Source organism: Oncorhynchus clarkii, chromosome 10 (assembly GCF_045791955.1).
Source record: "Oncorhynchus clarkii lewisi isolate Uvic-CL-2024 chromosome 10, UVic_Ocla_1.0, whole genome shotgun sequence".
Classification (NCBI taxonomy): domain Eukaryota; kingdom Metazoa; phylum Chordata; class Actinopteri; order Salmoniformes; family Salmonidae; genus Oncorhynchus; species Oncorhynchus clarkii.
Window position 1 is genome coordinate 70,426,629 of NC_092156.1, and position 19,715 is coordinate 70,446,343.

Here is a 19,715-nt window from a genome sequence, read left to right on the forward strand (position 1 = left end):
AAAACGTAATTCCATTCATAGTGTTCTACTGCAGCCCCCCCAGTACAAAAAGAATAAAAATGTTTCTACAAAAACTCACGCCATCACACATTGTAGGTCAAGCAAGCTTGAACCAGACACACACCATGAGGGGTTGAAAGCCAGGGTCAGCTATGGCACAGCGCAGGGCTTTGCTAAACGGCACAATAGCAGGAGATTGTATCCCGGTTTTGGGAAACCTGAATAAGATGCCTGGATACTGACAGGATGCAGTAGCATGTAAACATCTTATCCCGCTTACTGTGGTTTTTCGTGGTCTGCGCAGGCTGTTTCACATAGTATCACATTTGATACTTTTTCCACATTTTGTAACGTTAAAGCCTTATTCTAAAATGGATTTTGAAAAATTCTCCCCCTCATCAACCTGTACACAATACCCGTAATGACAAAGCAAAAACAGTTTATTTGTATTTTTTGCAAATTTATTAAAAACAAAAATTATTACATTTACACAAGTATTCAGACCCTTTACTCAGTACTTTATTGAAGCACCTTTGGCAGTGATTACAGCCTCGTATCTTATTGGGTTTGACGCTACAAGCTTGGCACACCTGTATTTGGGGAGTTTCTCCCATTCTTCTCTGCAGATCCTCTCAAGCTCTGTCAGGTTGAATGGGGAGCGTTGCTGCACAGCTATTTTCAAGTCACTCCAGAGATGTTCGATCGGGTTCAAGTCCGGACTCTGGCTGGGCCACTCAAGGACAATCAGAGACTTGTCCCGAAGCCACTCCTGTGTTGTCCTGTTGGAAGGTGAACTTTCGCCCCAGTCTGAGGTCCTGAGCACTCTGGAGCAGGTTTTCATCAAGGATCTCTCTGTACTTTGCTCCGTTAATCTTTCCCTCGATCCTGACTAGTCTCCTTGTCCCTGCCACTGAAAAATATCCCCACAGCATGATGCTGCCACCACCATGCTTCACCGTATGGATGGTGCTAGGTTACCTCCAGAGGTGACGTTTGGCATTCAGGCCAAAGTGTTCAATCTTGGTTTCATCCAAATCTATTCATTTAAAACGATTGATTACTTCTACTTGCCATTATCATTCACCTGATAAGACAAGATGCTATTTTTTTTGTTAACATAGGATGGGGGTCCCTGGGTTTCCGGTTTGCCTAGGTGGGCTCCCTGGGCAAATTTGTTTTGAACCACTGAACTAGATTGTTGATGATGCAATGATAATTATATTGATTTATGACATTCTGGTGAGCAAGGCTTTATTTAGTGTTCTAGATGAGCATCAGGTAATGACAGAAGAGAAGCTGAGTGTATCTAATCATAGACAAGTTTACTAACAGCCTACCTAATGTCAGAAATTATAAGCAGAAAAAAATATTTCTGCAGTCTCTGGGCAATTTAGGAATATTCTGTTTATTCAGGGAAACTCGTGAGTATCCCGGACCTCTATACCAGGTGGTGTCAGAGGAAGGCCCAAACAATTATCAAAGACCCCAACCACCAAAGTCATAGTGTGCTCTCTGTAACTGTACGGCAAGTGGTACCGATGCAACAAGTCTAGAACCTACAGGACCCTGAACATCTTCTACCCCTAAGCCATAAAACTGCAAAATAGTTCATCCAGATAGTTAAATAGTTAACCAAATAGCTATCTGCATTGGCCCTTTCTGCACTAACTCTTGACACATCACATACGCTGCTGCTACTGTTTATTATCTATTCTTATTTATCCCCAGGTATATGTACTGTACATATCTACCTCGATTACCTTGTACCCCTGCACAGTGAGTCGGTACTGGGACCCCGTGTATATAGCCAAGTTATCATTACTCATTGTGTATTTATTCCTCATGTTGTTATTTTTCTCTCTGTATTGTTGGGAAGGGCTGTAAGTAAGAATTTCACTGTTTGTCTACACCTGTTGTTTACAAAGCATGTGACAAATACATTTAGATTTGATTTTAAAGGTCTTAAACGTCTTATAAGACCTTAACCAGGATATGAGCTAACTTTGAATGTGTGTAAGCTGTAACGAACACAATGTCTGCTAAAAGACTAAACTATGACGAATCATAAGTAAATTATTGTTTGTTTCCTCATTTCTTCTCTGTTAATGAATGATTGAACAAACAAGACATATGTAAACCATATAAAAGAGCCATGATGTCTGAGGTGGTGAGTACAGTGGAACTCTGATTTCTCATTGCTAATTCACTGCATCATATCGGGGTAAGAAAGCTGAAATTTTATGTGAGCTATAGTTCTTTATTTGTCACGTACTAGATTGATCCCATGTTCCTTTTTCATTTGACTTTGCTGTTGAATGTTGAATATAGCATGCAATAAGTGTTGACTAATTTTCATACTTGTAGTTACTATTTGTGCCTCTTGAGTGTCGTTTCAGAATTATTATTTTTCTACTCTATATTTTTATCACTAAATGGTCTTTTGACTAATCAGATCAGCTTTTTTTTGCTAATAATTGGTTGAACGATAAGAATTTGGCTGCCTGTGTAAATGCAGCCAATGGCCCTCAAATTCAAATCTGGTCCTCGAAGCCAGTTCCACTGCTTTTTATTTTTCATTCTTCCCCTCTAATCAGGAACTGATTTAGAACTGTGACACCAGGTGGGTGCAATCCATCATCAGATATAACAGAAAACCAGTAGCAGTCTGGCCCTTGTAGTGTAAGATTTGAATAACCCTGCTGTAATTGTCTCCCTAGGCAGACGGGTTGCCTTCCACATTAACAATGTTTCCGTGCTGTTGTTGTAGGTAAGGTAACGATCCCTTTGGGTCATCCTGTGGCCTCATTCTGACACAATAGCTAAACAAAAGGGATTGGTCATCAGTATAAATTAAATATTGAATGTATCATATATTTATCATATTTCTGTCTTCTGAACTTGCTTTGTAGTAGAGACAACAGTGTTATTTACAAAGCAGAGGTGTTCACTGGAGAAATGCTGTACGCCGGCACAACGAACAGTATCTATATACATCTCCGTGGCACAATGGATTCAAGCCATCGCATCTGCCTCCCCAAAAGTAGATTCATTGGGGGCCACCGCCGAGGGGCTGTGAGTAACCCATTGCCACAACTTTCCTTCCTTTGACCATCTGTCCATTTGGGTGACAAAATATACATCCATTCACATCATTTTCATTCTTATGACTAGCATATACTAAGCTAACATGTGGAATTGTTTAAGATGATCATACCCAGGATAATTTAGCTATTAGAATTGTAGGACCCCTTTTATACACCCCAAAATATTTGATGAAACATTGAGTTTGGCCTTACTGCTCTTAGCCCATAGAAAACTTCATATATAGATGAACAGATTATCTAAAGGAAGTTTGCTCTGAAGTATCTGTCCTATATCTGAGAGATATAAGAAATATCAGGAAACTATTTATATATATGATTTTTACATGTATTTAACCCCTTATTTTAGGCACTAAACTATCTTCATATATACTTCCATTAATTTTTTGTAACTGGTTCCCCACTACCTTTAATCTAGTCTTGTGAAGCTTGCAGGCTTCCTAGGGCAAAACACATGTTTGTGATAGTCTCATCTTTCCATAGAGGGGTCAGAATAGTTTGCAGGCCAAACTGTTCGGAAGCTACAGACGTTTTTGTGAGAAGACAGATTTTTGGGGTGTCTCGTGGTCTGACAAACACAGCTCTAGCTCTGTCATCTTTCACCCTAGATGCTGAACATCGGTGGATGCGATGGATTGAGACGCAGCCCATGCAAAATATGATCTCTATCTTAAACTGATGGATTTTGATGGGGATTTTTGTTTATGCTAATTCGATTTCTGCAGGGGCGCAGACATAGACACTAGGGCAGTTTAAACTGGTTGGAACAAGGGGAGAGAGTACATCCCAAAAATTGTCAGCCAAGTTCTCCAAAAAGTTATATTATATGTTTTGAGCCCCAATTAAATACAGTGCCTTGCGAAAGTATTCGGCCCCCTTGAACTTTGCGAACTTTTGCCACATTTCAGGCTTCAAACATAAAGATATAAAACTGTATTTTTTTGTGAAGAATCAACAACAAGTGGGACACAATCATGAAGTGGAACGACATTTATTGGATATTACAAACTTTTTTAACAAATCAAAAACTGAAAAATTGGGCGTGCAAAATTATTCAGCCCCCTTAAGTTAATACTTTGTAGCGCCACCTTTTGCTGCGATTACAGCTGTAAGTCGCTTGGGGTATGTCTCTATCAGTTTTGCACATCGAGAGACTGACATTTTTTCCCATTCCTCCTTGCAAAACAGCTCGAGCTCAGTGAGGTTGGATGGAGAGCATTTGTGAACAGCAGTTTTCAGTACTTTCCACAGATTCTCGATTGGATTCAGGTCTGGACTTTGACTTGGCCATTCTAACACCTGGATATGTTTATTTTTGAACCATTCCATTGTAGATTTTGCTTTATGTTTTGGATCATTGTCTTGTTGGAAGACAAATCTCCGTCCCAGTCTCAGGTCTTTTGCAGACTCCATCAGGTTTTCTTCCAGAATGGTCCTGTATTTGGCTCCATCCATCTTCCCATCAATTTTAACCATCTTCCCTGTCCCTGCTGAAGAAAAGCAGGCCCAAACCATGATGCTGCCACCACCATGTTTGACAGTGGGGATGGTGTGTTGCTTTTACGCCAAACATAACGTTTTACATTGTTGCCAAAAAGTTCAATTTTGGTTTCATCTGACCAGAGCACCTTCTTCCACGTTTGGTGTGTCTCCCAGGTGGCTTGTGGCAAACTTTAAACAACACTTTTTTATGGATATCTTTAAGAAATGGCTTTCTTCTTGCCACTCTTCCATAAAGGCCAGATTTGTGCAATATACGACTGATTGTTGTCCTATGGACAGAGTCTCCCACCTCAGCTGTAGATCTCTGCAGTTCATCCAGAGTGATCATGGGCCTCTTGGCTGCATCTCTGATCAGGCTTCTCCTTGTATGAGCTGAAAGTTTAGAGGGACGGCCAGGTCTTGGTAGATTTGCAGTGGTCTGATACTCCTTCCATTTCAATATTATTGCTTGCACAGTGCTCCTTGGGATGTTTAAAGCTTGGGAAATCTTTTTGTATCCAAATCCGGCTTTAAACTTCTTCACAACAGTATCTCGGACCTGCCTGGTGTGTTCCTTGTTCTTCATGATGCTCTCTGCGCTTTTAACGGACCTCTGAGACTATCACAGTGCAGGTGCATTTATACGGAGACTTGATTACACACAGGTGGATTGTATTTATCATCATTAGTCATTTAGGTCAACATTGGATCATTCAGAGATCCTCACTGAACTTCTGGAGAGAGTTTGCTGCACTGAAAGTAAAGGGGCTGAATAATTTTGCACGCCCAATTTTTCAGTTTTTGATTTGTTAAAAAAGTTTGAAATATCCAATAAATGTCGTTCCACTTCATGATTGTGTCCCACTTGTTGTTGATTCTTCACAAAAAAATACAGTTTTATATCTTCATGTTTGAAGCCTGAAATGTGGCAAAAGGTCGCAAAGTTCAAGGGGGCCGAATACTTTCGCAAGGCACTGTAAATTCTAGCTTTATTTCAAGGGAGGGCGGGTGGGTTCCTGTTTTGTATGTTATTTTGGCATTAGTACGTGTCACATAATACACTGCTCAAAAAAATAAAGGGGACACTAAAATAACACATCCTAGATCTGAATGAATGAATGATTCTTATTAAATACTTTTTCTTTACATAGTTGAATGTGCTGACAACAAAATCACACAAAAATTATCAATGGAAATCAAATGTATCAATCCATGGAGGTCTGGATTTGGAGTCACACTCAAAATTAAAGTGGAAAACCACACTACAGGCTGATCCAACTTTGATGTAATGTCCTTAAAACAAGTCAAAATGAGGCTCAGTAGGCTGTGTGGCCTCCACGTGCCTGTATGACCTCCCTAACAATGCCTGGGCATGCTTCTGATGAGGTGGCGGATGGTCTCCTGAGGGATCTCCTCCCAGACCTGGACGAAAGCATCCGCCAACTCCTGGACAGTCTGTGGTGCAACATGGCGTTGGTGGATGGAGCGAGACATGATGTCCCAGATGTGCTCAATTGGATTCAAGTCTGGGGAACGGGTGGGCCAGTCCATAGCATCAATGCCTTCCTCCTGCAGGAACTGCTGACACACTCCAGCCACATGAGGTCTAGCATTGTCTTGCATTAGGAGGAACCCAGGGCCAACCACACCAGCATATGGTCTCACAAGATGTCTGAGGATCTCATCTCGGTACCTAATGGCAGTCAGGCTACCTCTGGCGAGCACATGGAGGGCTGTGCGGCCCCCCAAAGAAATGCCACCCCACACCATGACTGACCCACCGCCAAAACGGTCATGCTGGAGGATGTTGCAGGCAGCAGAACGTTCGCCACGTCATCTCCAGACTCTGTCACGTCCGTCACATGTGCTCAGTGTGAACCTGCTTTCATCTGTGAAGAGCACAGGGCGCCAGTGGCGAATTTGCCAATCTTGGGGTTCTCTGGTAAATGCCAAACGTCCTGCACGGTGTTGGGCTGTAAGCACAACTCCCACCTGTGGACGTCGGGCCCTCATACCACCCTCATGGAGTCTGTTTCTGACCATTTGAGCAGACACATGCACATTTTTGGCCTGCTGGAGGGCAGGGCTCTGGCAGTGCTCCTCCTGCTCCTCCTTGCACAAAGGCGGAGGTAGCGGTCCTGCTGCTGGGTTGTTGCCCTCATACGGCCTCCTCCACGTCTCCTGATGTACTCGCCTGTCTCCTGGTAGCGCCTCCATGCTAGGTTTGCTGACAGACACAGCAAACCTTCTTGCCACAGCTCGCATTGATTTGCCATCCTGGATGAGCTGCACTACCTGAGCCACTTGTGTGGGTTGTAGACGCCGTCTCATGCTACCACTAGAGTGAAAGCACCGCCAGCATTCAAAAGTGACCAAAACATCAGCCAGGAAGCATAGGAACTGAGAAGTGGTCTGTGGTCACCACCTGCAGAACCACTCCTTTATTGGGGGTGTCTTGCTAATTGCCTATAATTTCCACCCGTAGTCTATTCCACTTGCACAAGAGCATGTGAAATGTATTGTCAATCAGTGTTGCTTCCTAAGTGGACAGTTTGATTTCACAGAAGTGTGATTGACTTGGAGTTACATTGTGTTGTTTAAGTGTTCCCTTTATTTTTTTGAGCAATGTAGTTAGCAAAAACAATGCAACATAAAATAAAAAATTATTGAGGTAATAAAGTCTCCATACTTAAATGTCCTATTTTTTTGCTTTCTTGACTAAGGCAGCTCCAAAATGCAGGTGTTTCAGCCTAGCTCAGTGCTTTCTGTGGTGGTGGGGCAGCCAGCGGAAAATACAGAGCATAGGGGTTGGTAATGTTCTCTAGTTGCGCTGTGAGTGGCTCAGTGTTCTGTCATTCATGGGGACACACTAAATCTAAGGGTAGAGCTCGAAAATTCAAGCCTATTGAGTGCTGCCATAGAGTTACATTAGAAGTGCCTATCCAAGAAGGCTCAAAGTCTTTGGCCACAGATAAAATGACGTGAAATCACATTATCTACAGTAGCTGATCATGTCACCATCATACTTTCAAAATCTTAGCTAGCAGTCATGAATCAAGTCGACAATCTACTGCCAAATCCTTTTTAATCCTTGTCATATGAAGAGAAATTATGAAATTATCGACAAAACGCATCGGTGCTCATCCGCCATAAACATTACACATGAATTTGGAAATCGCAAATTCAACAATGTGTGGTTTGGAAGGAATCAGTGGCTAACTGCAAGCATTACAAAGCAGTCGCTAGCCTGCTATTCGGTGGAGTTGGTGTGTGGTCCCAATTCTCGGTTTATGGTTTTCTTTTCCAAGCTTAAAATGATAAACATTCAACATTGGCAATGCTGTCAATCCAGCATGATTTCTGTCGTGCTCAAAACAACTTTCAACTCAGAACTGAGAAATCTGACTTCATTGAGTTCAAGACAACTGGGAACTCAGGAAAAAACTAGCTCCGACTGGAAAAATACATTTTGAATGGTAATCCAAGTCGGGAGCTCGGGCCTCTTTCTAGAGGTACGACCTGAAGATCACTGAGGTCATCATGACTCAACCTTGTTTTTTTCCCCAAGTTCCCAGTTGTCTTGAAAGCACAGTAAATCCAGAGAATGCCAGACTTTGACAACGTTTGATGACAAAATTTGCCCACGAAGGACCGCCGCGCAACCTTCCTGTTCAAATGAGCACAGCACAACAAGAGTCCATAAAAATTATTGTATGCTGCTCCATACATGATGTAATATGCCAGAGAGAGATGTATACTGTAGCTAAGAAAGTAATACTAAGTGTATGTTGTGTAGTAAACTGTTAGAAGCCCATGTGCCTCACCCTAATAATTTGGTCTCTTTGCTCTTTTGCACATTAGCTGCTAATCTGTTTCAGAGAAATGTATTCATCAAATATTGTAAAAGCTGTCATTGTATGCTTATATGCACCCTTTATTTATCTTACTGTTCTGACTTGGTGTACAGGGAGAACACTGTAAGAACGGCCCATGTTCTGAATTCTGTCGCTGTACATTTCACAAGTGCTGAACAAAAAGTTATTGACTAGATCCGTCCTAGCTCACTCATTGTCTTAATCGAAATTATCTGATTGCCTCTTATTTGCTTGTAGTCCCCTTATGCCATAGTTTGCACACCTCAATTGTCAGTAGGAACCACATTAATTTAAGCAAGTCAGCCATATCAGCTATGTTTTTTTAAAGGCAGCAAATGATGCTGAATGAACTGATTCACTGCCAGACAAGGCTCCGTTGATAGCCAGGTGTGGGGACTCTGCTCCTGGGACAGCTTTATGTAGGCCCTAAAGGTTTGTGGGCACTGTTCGTCACCGTTATAGTGCAATGAATGTATTGTTTAGTGTTGTGTTGTGTAGTGGCTTTGCTGGCATGCATCCCCCAAATTTCCTTTGGGTTTGCCCCACCGATTACCAAAATCCATCTGTGTGTGGAAGTATATGTGGAGTAGGACTGTCCCCCAAAATAGACCGAGAGTCGTCTGTTCCAATCAATTGTTTGGAATTTTAAAACGTGCTTTTCCATATACAGTGCCATCGGAAAGTATTCAGACTAGTTAGATTTTTCCACATTTTGTCAGATTACAGCCTTATTCTAAAATGGATTAAATGTTAAAAAATTCACAGCAATCTACACACAATACCCCATAATGTCAAAGTGAAAACAGGTTTGGACATTTTTACAAATGTATAAAAAAAATGAAAACACATTCCTTAATTACATAACTATTCAGACCCTTTTCTATGATACACAAAATTGAGCTCAAGTGCATCCTGTTTCCATTGATCATCCCTGAGATGTCTACAACTTGAATGGAGTCCACCTTTTGGTAAATTCAATTGATTGGACATGATTTGGAAAGGCACACACCTGTCTATGTAGGGTCCCACAGTTGACTGTGCATGTCAGTGCAAAAACCAAGCCATGAGGTCGAAGGAATTGTCCGTAGAGCTCCGAGGCAGGAATGTATTAAGGCGCAGATCTGGGAAGGGTACCAAAACATTTCTGCAGCATTGGAGGTCCCCAGGAACACAGTGGCCTCCATCCTTCATAAATCAAATCACATCAATTTTTTGTTGTCACATGCGCCGAATACAACAGGTTTCTGCTGATCACTGCTTCTCGCCAAGAGCTGCCTGACCACATAGTTTAACTCCTAAGCAGCTGGACCCCAGGATTTACCACAGTTACATCCGATCCAACCCACAAGATCTACCACGATCCCCCTATACTCTCTGGTCCTGAACCACTATATGTGAGTCCTGACTTTTTGGGATGTGCACTACACAAGCCAGATGCCCCGAACAGGACTCCTTTCCCAAACACAAAGTTCCGATCCCCACCTTATCCCATCACTCCTCCACGATGGAATCACCATGCCTCCAACTTCAGGGGAAACCCGCTCCTCCAGCACCTGCAGTCAACCACGTACCTCCACTAAGAGCACCTGCTCTTCAGCGCCCTATGGACAACCTTGCCACTACACCAAGAGCTCTCGTTCTCCAGCTCATTTACCCGACCATGGGACAGAAAATATTTGTTCCAACACTCACAACTCTGGGCCTCCCATCCTATTCTAACCCTCTCTCGCTGGCTTTGTATTAATGTTAGCTGATAAAATTGCTGTACAATATGATCTTGTTGACATCTGATGCACATTCAAATGTCATAAAAAATCAACACTGTCCTCTGCCATGCCCTGATTTTATTACTGCGGATGATATCTGGAAATGTGCATTACTGAGACATGTTTAAGAAAGACTGTTCTGAACACTGATAAACTTTCTGGATATAACCTTTTTCTGCAAGACAGATCTTCCAGTGGTGGTGGAGTGGCAATCTTTACCAAAGAACACCTTCAGTGCTCGGTTGTCTTACAATTGGTTTTGCTGGTTTTCAGCATTAAGCTTTCAAATAGCTCTTTGTTGATTGTTGCTGGTTGTTATTTTCCACCATCAGCACTGGCCTGTAACCTACTTGCCCTAAGCTCTCTCCTGGGCCCTTACAGTAAGTATGAATTTGTCCTGATAGGTGACCTAAACGGGGACATGATTAAACCACCGGCCCAAGTCTTAAAACAATGGGACTCCTTAAATCTCTCTCAGATCATTACTAACCCCAAACACCCAGAAAAGGCTCCTCTCCTTGATGTTATCCTCACAAATAATCCTGATAGGTATTGTAGTGGAAATTCTACTCAGGGACACTCAAAGTCAATATTAAATGAATAATCCTTCATTACCAGCGCACTGGAGAGGTTCCAACCAACTCAATGCACCAAGTACAATGGTCGATTAGGAGCTCTCTCTTCTGGGGCAGTCCCGTTATCCCTTATATTCTGGTTACAGACATGTTACATAGTTGATAGAGTTGGTTCTGGCATGTGTCTGGCACAGTCTCCTATCTTAACTGAAAGAACATATTCTGGGTGTTCTGCCAGATGGTCCTAAGGAGGGGGTCAAGTCGCCCCACCTCATATCTTTACCAATCACAGGCAGGAACCAAGGATTGTTTATGACACTAAGACGAGATGAACATTTTCAAGGCTGTCTCTTTACATTATAAAAATGTCCATCACAGTATCATACTGGTGTTTTCTGTAATAACCTTAGTGATCACTGTTTCACGGCTGCTCAGTTAAATGAGTTGTCCGGACTTGTCATAGACGCTTGGAAGACTGTAATTAAAAGTGTTGGAAACACTTGTAGTATTCTCTCTGGTATGGAATCTGGTTTCCGCTCAGGTTATGGATGTGTCATTGATTACCAACTCTGAGGGTTTAGAGCTTGAGGTAGTCACCTCATACAAGTACTTGGGTGTATGGTTAGACAGTACGCTGTCCTTCTCTCAGCACATATCCAAGCTGCAGGCTAAGGTTAAATCTAGACTCGGTTTCCTCTATCGTAATCTCTTCTTTCACCCCAGCTGCCAAACTAACCCTGATTCCGATGACCATCCTACCCATGCTAGATTACGGAGACATCATTTATAGATTGTTAGGTAAGGGTGTTCTCAAGCCGCTAGATATTCTTTACCATTCGGCCATCAGATTTCCACCAATGCTCCTTATAGGACAAGTCACTGCACTCTAAATTCCTCTGTAAACTGGAAATCTCTGTATACCCGGCGCAAGGCCCACTGGTTGATGGTTATTTATAAAAGCCTCTTAGACCTCACTCCCCTCTGAGATACCTACTGCAACCCTCATCCTCCACATACTACCCATTCCCTTACAATAAAATCTTTAAAACTATGTTGAAGGTGTGGTCTGTACCTAGTGAACAAAGTATTAAACCCCTTGTACTCTTCCAAATGCCGAATTAAAGCTACATTCTGGAATTTAACAAACCTCCAGACGAGCTTCAATGCCATACAACACCCCTTCTGTGGCCTCCAACTGCTCTTAAATGCTAGTAAAACTAAATGCATGCTCTTCAACCGATCGCTAACCGCCTTCCCGACTAGCATCACTACTCTAGACGGTTCTGACTTAGAATATGTGGACTACTATAAATACTTAGGTGTCTGGCTAGACTGTAAACTCTCCTTCCAGACTCATATTAAGCATCTCCAATCCAAAATGAAATCTAGAACCGGCTTCCTATTTCGCAACAAAGCCTCCTTCACTCATGCTGCCAAACATACCCTTATAAAACTGACTATCCTACCGATCCTTGACTTCAGCGACATCATTTACAAAATAGCCTCCAACACTCTACTCAGCAAACTGGATGCAGTCTATCACAGTGCCATCCGTTTTTGTCACCAAAGCCCCATATACTACCCACCACTGCAACCTGTACACTCTCGTTGGCTGGTCCTCGGTACATATTCGTCGCCAAACCCATTGGCTCCAGGTTATCTATAAGTCTTTGCTAGGTAAAGCTCCCCCTTATCTCAGCTCACTGGTCACCATAGCAACACCCACCTGTAGCACGCGCTCCAGCAGGAATATTTCACTGGTCCTCCCCAAAGCCAACACCTCTTTTGGCCTCCTTTCCTTCCAGTTCTCTGCTGGAACAAATTGCAAAAAGCACTGAAGTTGGAGTCTTATATCTACCTCACTAACTTTAATCATCGGCTGTCAGAGCAGCTTACCGATCGCTGCAGCTGTACACAGCCCATCTGTAAATAGCCCATCTGTAAATAGCCCATCTGTAAATAGCCCATCTGTAAATAGCCCATCCAACCAACTACCTACCTCATCCCCATATTTGTTTTTGTTTTTCTGCTCTTTTGCACACCAGTATTTCTACTTGCACATCCTCATCTGCACATATATCACTCCAGTGTTAATTGCTAAATTCTAATTACTTTGCCACTATGGCCTATTTATTGCCTTACCTCCTTACTTCATTTGCACACACTGTATACAGATTTTTCTATTGTGTTATTGACTGTACGTTTGTTTATCCCATGTATAACTCTGTGTTCGTTTTGTCGCACTGCTTTGCTTTATCTTGGCCAGGTCGCAGGTGTAAATGAGAAATTGTTCTCAACTAACCTACCTGGTTAAATAAATGTGAAATAAAAAAATAAATAAATTGAAAAACAACAAAACAAACAGGCTCAACTTAGTCAACATTGTTAGAAAGTTGTTTGTTTGCTGGGATCAGTCTAACATGTCATCTATCTCTCTGTAGGTGATTGAGCTTGATGTGTTCTGTCCTTCCTCCCTGGGCCATCTGGAGTTTGTGGTGCTGGAATCAGAGCCGTACCTCCCATTCTGCTTCCTCAACAATGACTGGTTCTGCTCTAAAGTAGTGGTGACCACACCAGAGGGAGACACAGTCAACTTCCCCTGTTACCACTGGATCTCAGGCAATGAGCGGCTGATGTTCAGGGAGGCCACTGGTCAGTATGTTGGTATATAGATCATTGTCTAGGTTAAGTTCTGAGTAGACCTGCTGTGCCTACTATACATCAGCTCACTGAATGTCATTTGTAGTTTATTATGAAATGTGTCAAACGGGCCATTTTTATGGAATAATGGTGGATATACTTTAAATGGTTTAAGATGTTGATCAATAACCCTAAAACATGAAAATAATCACACTTTATGGCATTTTGTTGATAAGGTAAACTGATATTCAATGAGACCTGGCCAGAGGCCATAGAAGAGAGAAAGAAGGAGCTGCAGAGTCGCTGTGAGGTGTACCGGTGAGAAGCTGGTTCTGAGATCTTGAAACTCAACTCCTAAGATGCAGAAACAATTCAAAACAACATCCAAATGCTTTTGAATCAGCACTTTTAGAGAGCAATGAACTAAAGTGGTACAAACACGAAAGTAACTAAATGTGCCCCTACTGTCTTTTTAAACACACTGTTGGGACCAAAGTTATTATAGTAAACTAAAACTGAAACAAAAATGAATCATGAAAAAACTATTTCCTAAACTGAAATAAAATGATTAAGAAATCAGTTTGCAAAACTATACTGAAACTATTATCTTTGCCTCTAAAACAAACTAAAACAAAAAACATCAAATTATGTTCAGTTGTAGTTTGTTTTTCTACTAAACTTTGGGCAAAAATCGAAATGGCTTTTAAAAGTTCTGAATCGGACAGGTCAATTCTGCCAGGAAAATGGCAACGTTTCAAATAGGCAGCTAGTGCACCACTTTTACTAGCTATTAGTAGCTAACACATGTGCAATGACTTCATTTGATGTTTGATGTTTGATTCTTCTTACGGTAGTCAGTTTAATAATGTTGACATACTGCTTTACTCATCTCATGTATATACTGTATTCTCTTCTACTGTATTTTAGTCAATGCAACTCCGACATTGCTCGTCCTAATATTTATATATTTCTTAATTCCATTCTTTTACTTTTAGATGTGTGTATTGTTGTGAATTGTTAGATACTACTCTACTGTTGGAGCTAGGAACACCAGCATTTCGCTACACCCGCGATAACATCTGCTAAATATGTGTATGTGTCCAATAAAATGTGGTTTTGACTACTAAGGTTAAATAAAAGCATTGGATTGCTGTTAACATGGGCAAGTCACATTGAGATTGACTTCATATTTTAAATATAACCGAGACTATGACCTGACCCATCACCTTATTTAAAACTGCCCCCCAGTGGCAAGAAGTGAAATCCCCCAAAAACACTCAAACTATAGTCCAACAACACATAAATGTCTTCTAGCCTCCCACGCCTAGGCTACTTTCTGTCCCTTACACAAAAACTAAAACCAAAATAATATAAAAATGAAATAGAAATGTTTTTAATCAAAGGAAAGCAGAATCTTTACTAGAAAATCAAGTCTGAAAATGAATTGAAACTAAACAGATTATTATTATTTCTTTGTTTAAATATTTAAAAAAATAAAAAATAACTATAATAGCCTTGTTTGGGACTGAGCCCTATATACGTACAGTTTTATCCCAGCAATATCGAAGCTCTCTTGCTCATGTTTTATGTGGAGTGACCCCTCTCACTGTTGAGACTGTTGGTCGATACACAAACATTCCCTTAAACATCTATGTACTTTTTTTTGTTTTTACAATGGTTCCATGTCTTGCTTCACTGTGGGTTACACAACAACATTTGAGAGGATGTGTTTCCTCAGCTGTCCAGTCAAAAATATTATTTTAACAGTCTAGATGAAAATAATAAATTACGACATCTTCAAGTAACAATTATGTAAATGAAACTTATCCTCCAATGGAGACTTCTTTATAAGTGCCTAATTGTCCATTTATATACAGATTTTTGTTTATGCGTACAGAGGTAATGTATTATAGATCACACCTCTACTGTACCATGTTTGACTATGATTGTTTTTAGTGTCTCAACTCAATTTGAGTGGTCCACAATGTATTAAAAAAATGCTAGTGTATAGTTGTAGCATTTGTGGAATGACACATCATTTTTTCTAAACTATAACTCTAAACTCCAAAGAAACAAATAACTCTTAAACACAGACACATTCATGTGAAGTCACCTAAGCTACCATTTTGTATGTAATGGTGAACGACAGGCTGTGTATCCCGTCTTGATTTACCATGTCTGTTCCCTTCAGCTGGAGTATATATGCCGAGGGTCTACCCCAAATAATGAAAGTTGACAGGGCTTCTGATCTCCCTGCTGAGGTCCGCTTCTCTTTCACCAAGGACTTGGAGTTCAAGTTCACAGCAGTCGAAGCGTAAGTTGGAGCACTGGTTTTCAAAATGGTTTTGCTTACTGTAAAACAGTCACATTTTGCTCTTCCCAGAGTACCCCTGAAATATACCCCCTTGTGTGCATTTTACCTGTAGGCCTATGCTCTTGTGAGTCTTCACAAGTACCACCTCAGTATAGGCCAAGTATCCCCAGGGGAACATGGAAACCAGGTTGAGAACCATAAGAGGCAGCACCAGGAAATGAATTAGATATTTATTCATCTCTATTGGCATATCCCCAACACACCTTTAAAAATACTTCCTTTACAGTGAGATGAGATGTGATTGTCCTACACCAGTTCAGGTAATTGTGATATTATGAGATGTTGGGAATGTGGCCATCAGGTTTGTGGTGGAACGTGGATTATAGGAATGATGCCAGTAATAACACCCTCAGGCAAGGTTTTCCTAAATGAATTTGTTTTTAGCCACTCAAATCATGCCTGAAATCGTATCAAATAACAAGCCCATTAACCATTTAGCAGACATTATAACCAAATAGCTGAACTTTTCACCAAATCAAATGCCGATTGACACATAATATTAAGAATATGTGGCCTGTGAATGAGTCGATCACCCTAGGGGGAGGATGTTGAAGAGTAGTGGACCTAGCACAGAGCCCTGGGGGACATCCTGGCATTGTTAGCACCATTCTCTAATCAACTGCACCATCTTTCTCATGTTGAAGTCAAGTTCCTCCTCTATCCTGGCAGATTGTTGTCACTCAAACTAGAAACTCATTCCACCAACAAGAAACAATGGAAGAGCCTAGATGAACTCAGTCACGTTTTCAATGGACACAAGACTGACGTCTATGGTAAGTTGGTCTCAGTCTTTAAAAAAGGCAGCATTCAAATAGCTCACTGGTATCATTAGCATCTCATTATTATTTTGCACAAAGTTTCATTTTACACATGATCATTTTTTTTTTTTTCTAGAATATGTTGAAAAGAACTGGAAGGAGGATGAGTTTTTTGGGTACCAGCTTCTGAACGGCCTCAACCCCATGATGATCCATCGCTGCTCCAAGCTTCCAGAGAACTTCCCCGTCACAGAAGACATGGTGAAGGCTTCCCTTTTCGGGAAAAACGTTGAAGCAGAAATTCAGGTTTGTAAAAATGGAGTAATGGTTTCTTCCTCAGGAAATTGTGTGTAGTATAGTACAATATGTTGTACATTGTGTCAGTACACTTCCTTTGGCATGGTGGTGTTGTTGGCAACATCTGCCTCCATAACTCATTAATGTCCTAACCTAAACAGAAAGGCAACATCTTCCTGGTTGACTACAAGCGTCTACATGGAGTGACAGCAAACGTGATCCACGGGAAACAGCACTTCTTGGCTGCTCCTCTCTGCTTGCTCTATGTGACCCCAGAAGATAAGCTCATTCCCATCGCAATCCAGGTACATCTCACATAAGAATGAGATCTTTACTTCCTGTAACGACGTTCGTCTGTAGAAGGAGAAGCGGACCAAAAAGCAGCGTGGTGGTTAGTCATGTTTCTTTAATGGAAAATGAACGATACATGAAATAACTTAAATCTACAAAAACAACAAACGGAACGTGAAAAACCTATACAGCCTATCCTGTGACAACAAACACAGGGACAGGAACAATCACCCACAAACACACAGTGAAACCCAGGCTACCTAAGTATGATTCTCAATCAGAGACAACCAATGACACCTGCCTCTGATTGAGAACCATACTAGGCCGAAACATAGAAAAGCCCCAAAACATAGAAAAACAAACATAGACTGCCCACCCAACTCACGCCCTGACCATACTAAATAAATACAAAACAACGGAAATCAAGGTCAGAACGTGACACTTCCGAAACCCAAACTAAATCATCTTAACAGAATGTTTGCCACTGGGAGTTCTCTTGAACCAAAAGGAGTCCCATAAATGGACATAAATATTGCCCAGAAATTAACTAATAAACTAACCAGAAAGCAAAAAGCATGAGCAAAAGCATATACTGTTAGCCTAAAACTAAGGATTTGGGGGTTTCATGATTGATGTTATATCCTATGTCTGCATGAACCATACAGGCAACACTCATTTTAAGAAAACAACTATTAAAACTTCCGTATGTCTTTAAATTGTAACAATATACACATTCTCAATTAATGAAGCAAGCCATGATTGTTCTGCTTCCTTTCACAGCTGAAGCAGGAGCCTGGAGAAGACAACCCCATCTTCCTCCCTACTGACTCAGAGTATGACTGGCTCCTGGCCAAGATCTTTGTGAGGAACGCTGACTTCGCGGAACACGAGCTGAACTTTCACTTGCTGAGGACTCACCTGCTGGCTGAGGTGTTTGCCGTGTCGACACTGCGTAACCTACCAATGGTGCATCCCATCTACAAGGTACATACCTACTGCTGTGCACGCAGACACTGAGTATGTTTTCAACTGTTATAACACTACAGTTGTGTGAGTTTTCATTTTCCGATTAACTCAATACTTTTAACATGATTAAAAGAACCTGAAGTATTTGGAAATAAATGTATTCATTGTATGTATTTTTTGTAATTGAAAGAAGCAGTAGGTTGTTTGTAGTACAGTACAATACATAGCATTTTTAGGTGTGAATTTCATGTATGATCGTTCCATCTTTCTCCATAGCTCCTGATCTCTCACTTCCGCTACACTCTGCAGATCAACACTCTAGCTAGACAGGCCCTCATATCAGAGAATGGGCTGATCACAGAGGTACTGTCTATTCCATTCTTATTGTGTTCTATAATACGTTAATACACGTGGAATGTCACAATGCTAGTGGAAACTGATTCAAAAGCATAAGAGAGCTCTGTGTTCAAAAATAAGCACCCTGCTTTCCGCATGCTTATAAATGCACCGCTGATACAATCCATTTCCACTAGCATTGTTACATTCTCCAAAAATGATTATTCTGGACGTTCCAAAATTAACAGCTAACTTATTTAAAAACTGTTCGGATTAAACAACGTGAAGTACATCTAAAATAAGGCCTTCTAAACACTATACGATTATACAATCGTAACTTTTGTTACGTTCCCCAGCAAAAATGTCACTCAAACAGAAGGGGGAACTAACAGAGTCACTGAGCAACGACCAAAACAAAACAGGTGGGGTTTTAGGAGGGCTTCTGAAAGACACTCATGGGGGTGTCCACTGAAAGTTGACTAGCAACAACAACTGGAACCTAAAAGACACCCACCATGAGCTCCGACAAAATTTGCCCAAGAATAGGCAAACAAAAGAAAAACCCACATCAAACTTACAGACAGGAAGTAAACCAAAAAGGTGGAGCAAAACGAAAATCAGACAAAGGAATATTTTTCTAGAACTCATATAGGGAGCACCACACCTAAAGGTGTTGACCCTCCACATATCTCAAGACATCTGGAGCACTGGGCCACCCATTCTTAAATAGCACCTGGGCCAGCACCGTGAAACACCTTCCCACTAACAAGATGGCAACCAGCACAGGTGTAACACATACGGTCTAATGAGGTGACACCAATCAGTGCGCCTTACATGCTAACGAGCTATACTGTATGTGCTAAAGTCCAACCTCAAAACATAAATGGGAAAATCAAAGCCTGTAACAGATTTGATACTGAGCTGGTTATCGTTTTGAGATCTACACCTAGCGACACATACCGCGGTAGAGTAAATTGATCATCAGGCTGAACTGTCACGTGTTGCCTAGCGACACATACCGCGGTAGAGTAAATTGATCATCAGGCTGAACTGTCAGGCGTTGCCTAGCGACACATACCGCGGTAGAGTAAATTGATCATCAGGCTGAAGTGTCAAGCATTGTTGTGATACATCTCTGTGAACCTCTCAGCCCTAAACGGGAGGGTTGTTTAGCAACAAAACCGATGCATGCGCAGTTTGAGGGCCAAACAACTGTCAATGCCAAAGGATTATTGGCAACTTTAACTCTATTTT

At 41.4% G+C, this 19,715-nt stretch overlaps 1 protein-coding gene across 1 annotated transcript in view; it reads left to right on the forward strand.

Annotated features, from left to right (window-relative positions):
- Nucleotides 1–3,006: 3,006 nt before the first annotated feature.
- The window catches only part of LOC139419326 (hydroperoxide isomerase ALOXE3-like), a 32,592-nt gene continuing 15,883 nt past the window's right edge, over nucleotides 3,007–19,715 (forward strand). The window contains exons 1-9 of the mRNA XM_071169269.1: nucleotides 3,007–3,072; nucleotides 13,241–13,451; nucleotides 13,676–13,757; nucleotides 15,631–15,753; nucleotides 16,483–16,586; nucleotides 16,708–16,877; nucleotides 17,030–17,173; nucleotides 17,940–18,143; nucleotides 18,402–18,488. Coding sequence (XP_071025370.1) covers nucleotides 3,007–3,072; nucleotides 13,241–13,451; nucleotides 13,676–13,757; nucleotides 15,631–15,753; nucleotides 16,483–16,586; nucleotides 16,708–16,877; nucleotides 17,030–17,173; nucleotides 17,940–18,143; nucleotides 18,402–18,488 — 1,191 coding nt within the window. The remainder of the gene's footprint in view (nucleotides 3,073–13,240; nucleotides 13,452–13,675; nucleotides 13,758–15,630; nucleotides 15,754–16,482; nucleotides 16,587–16,707; nucleotides 16,878–17,029; nucleotides 17,174–17,939; nucleotides 18,144–18,401; nucleotides 18,489–19,715) is intronic.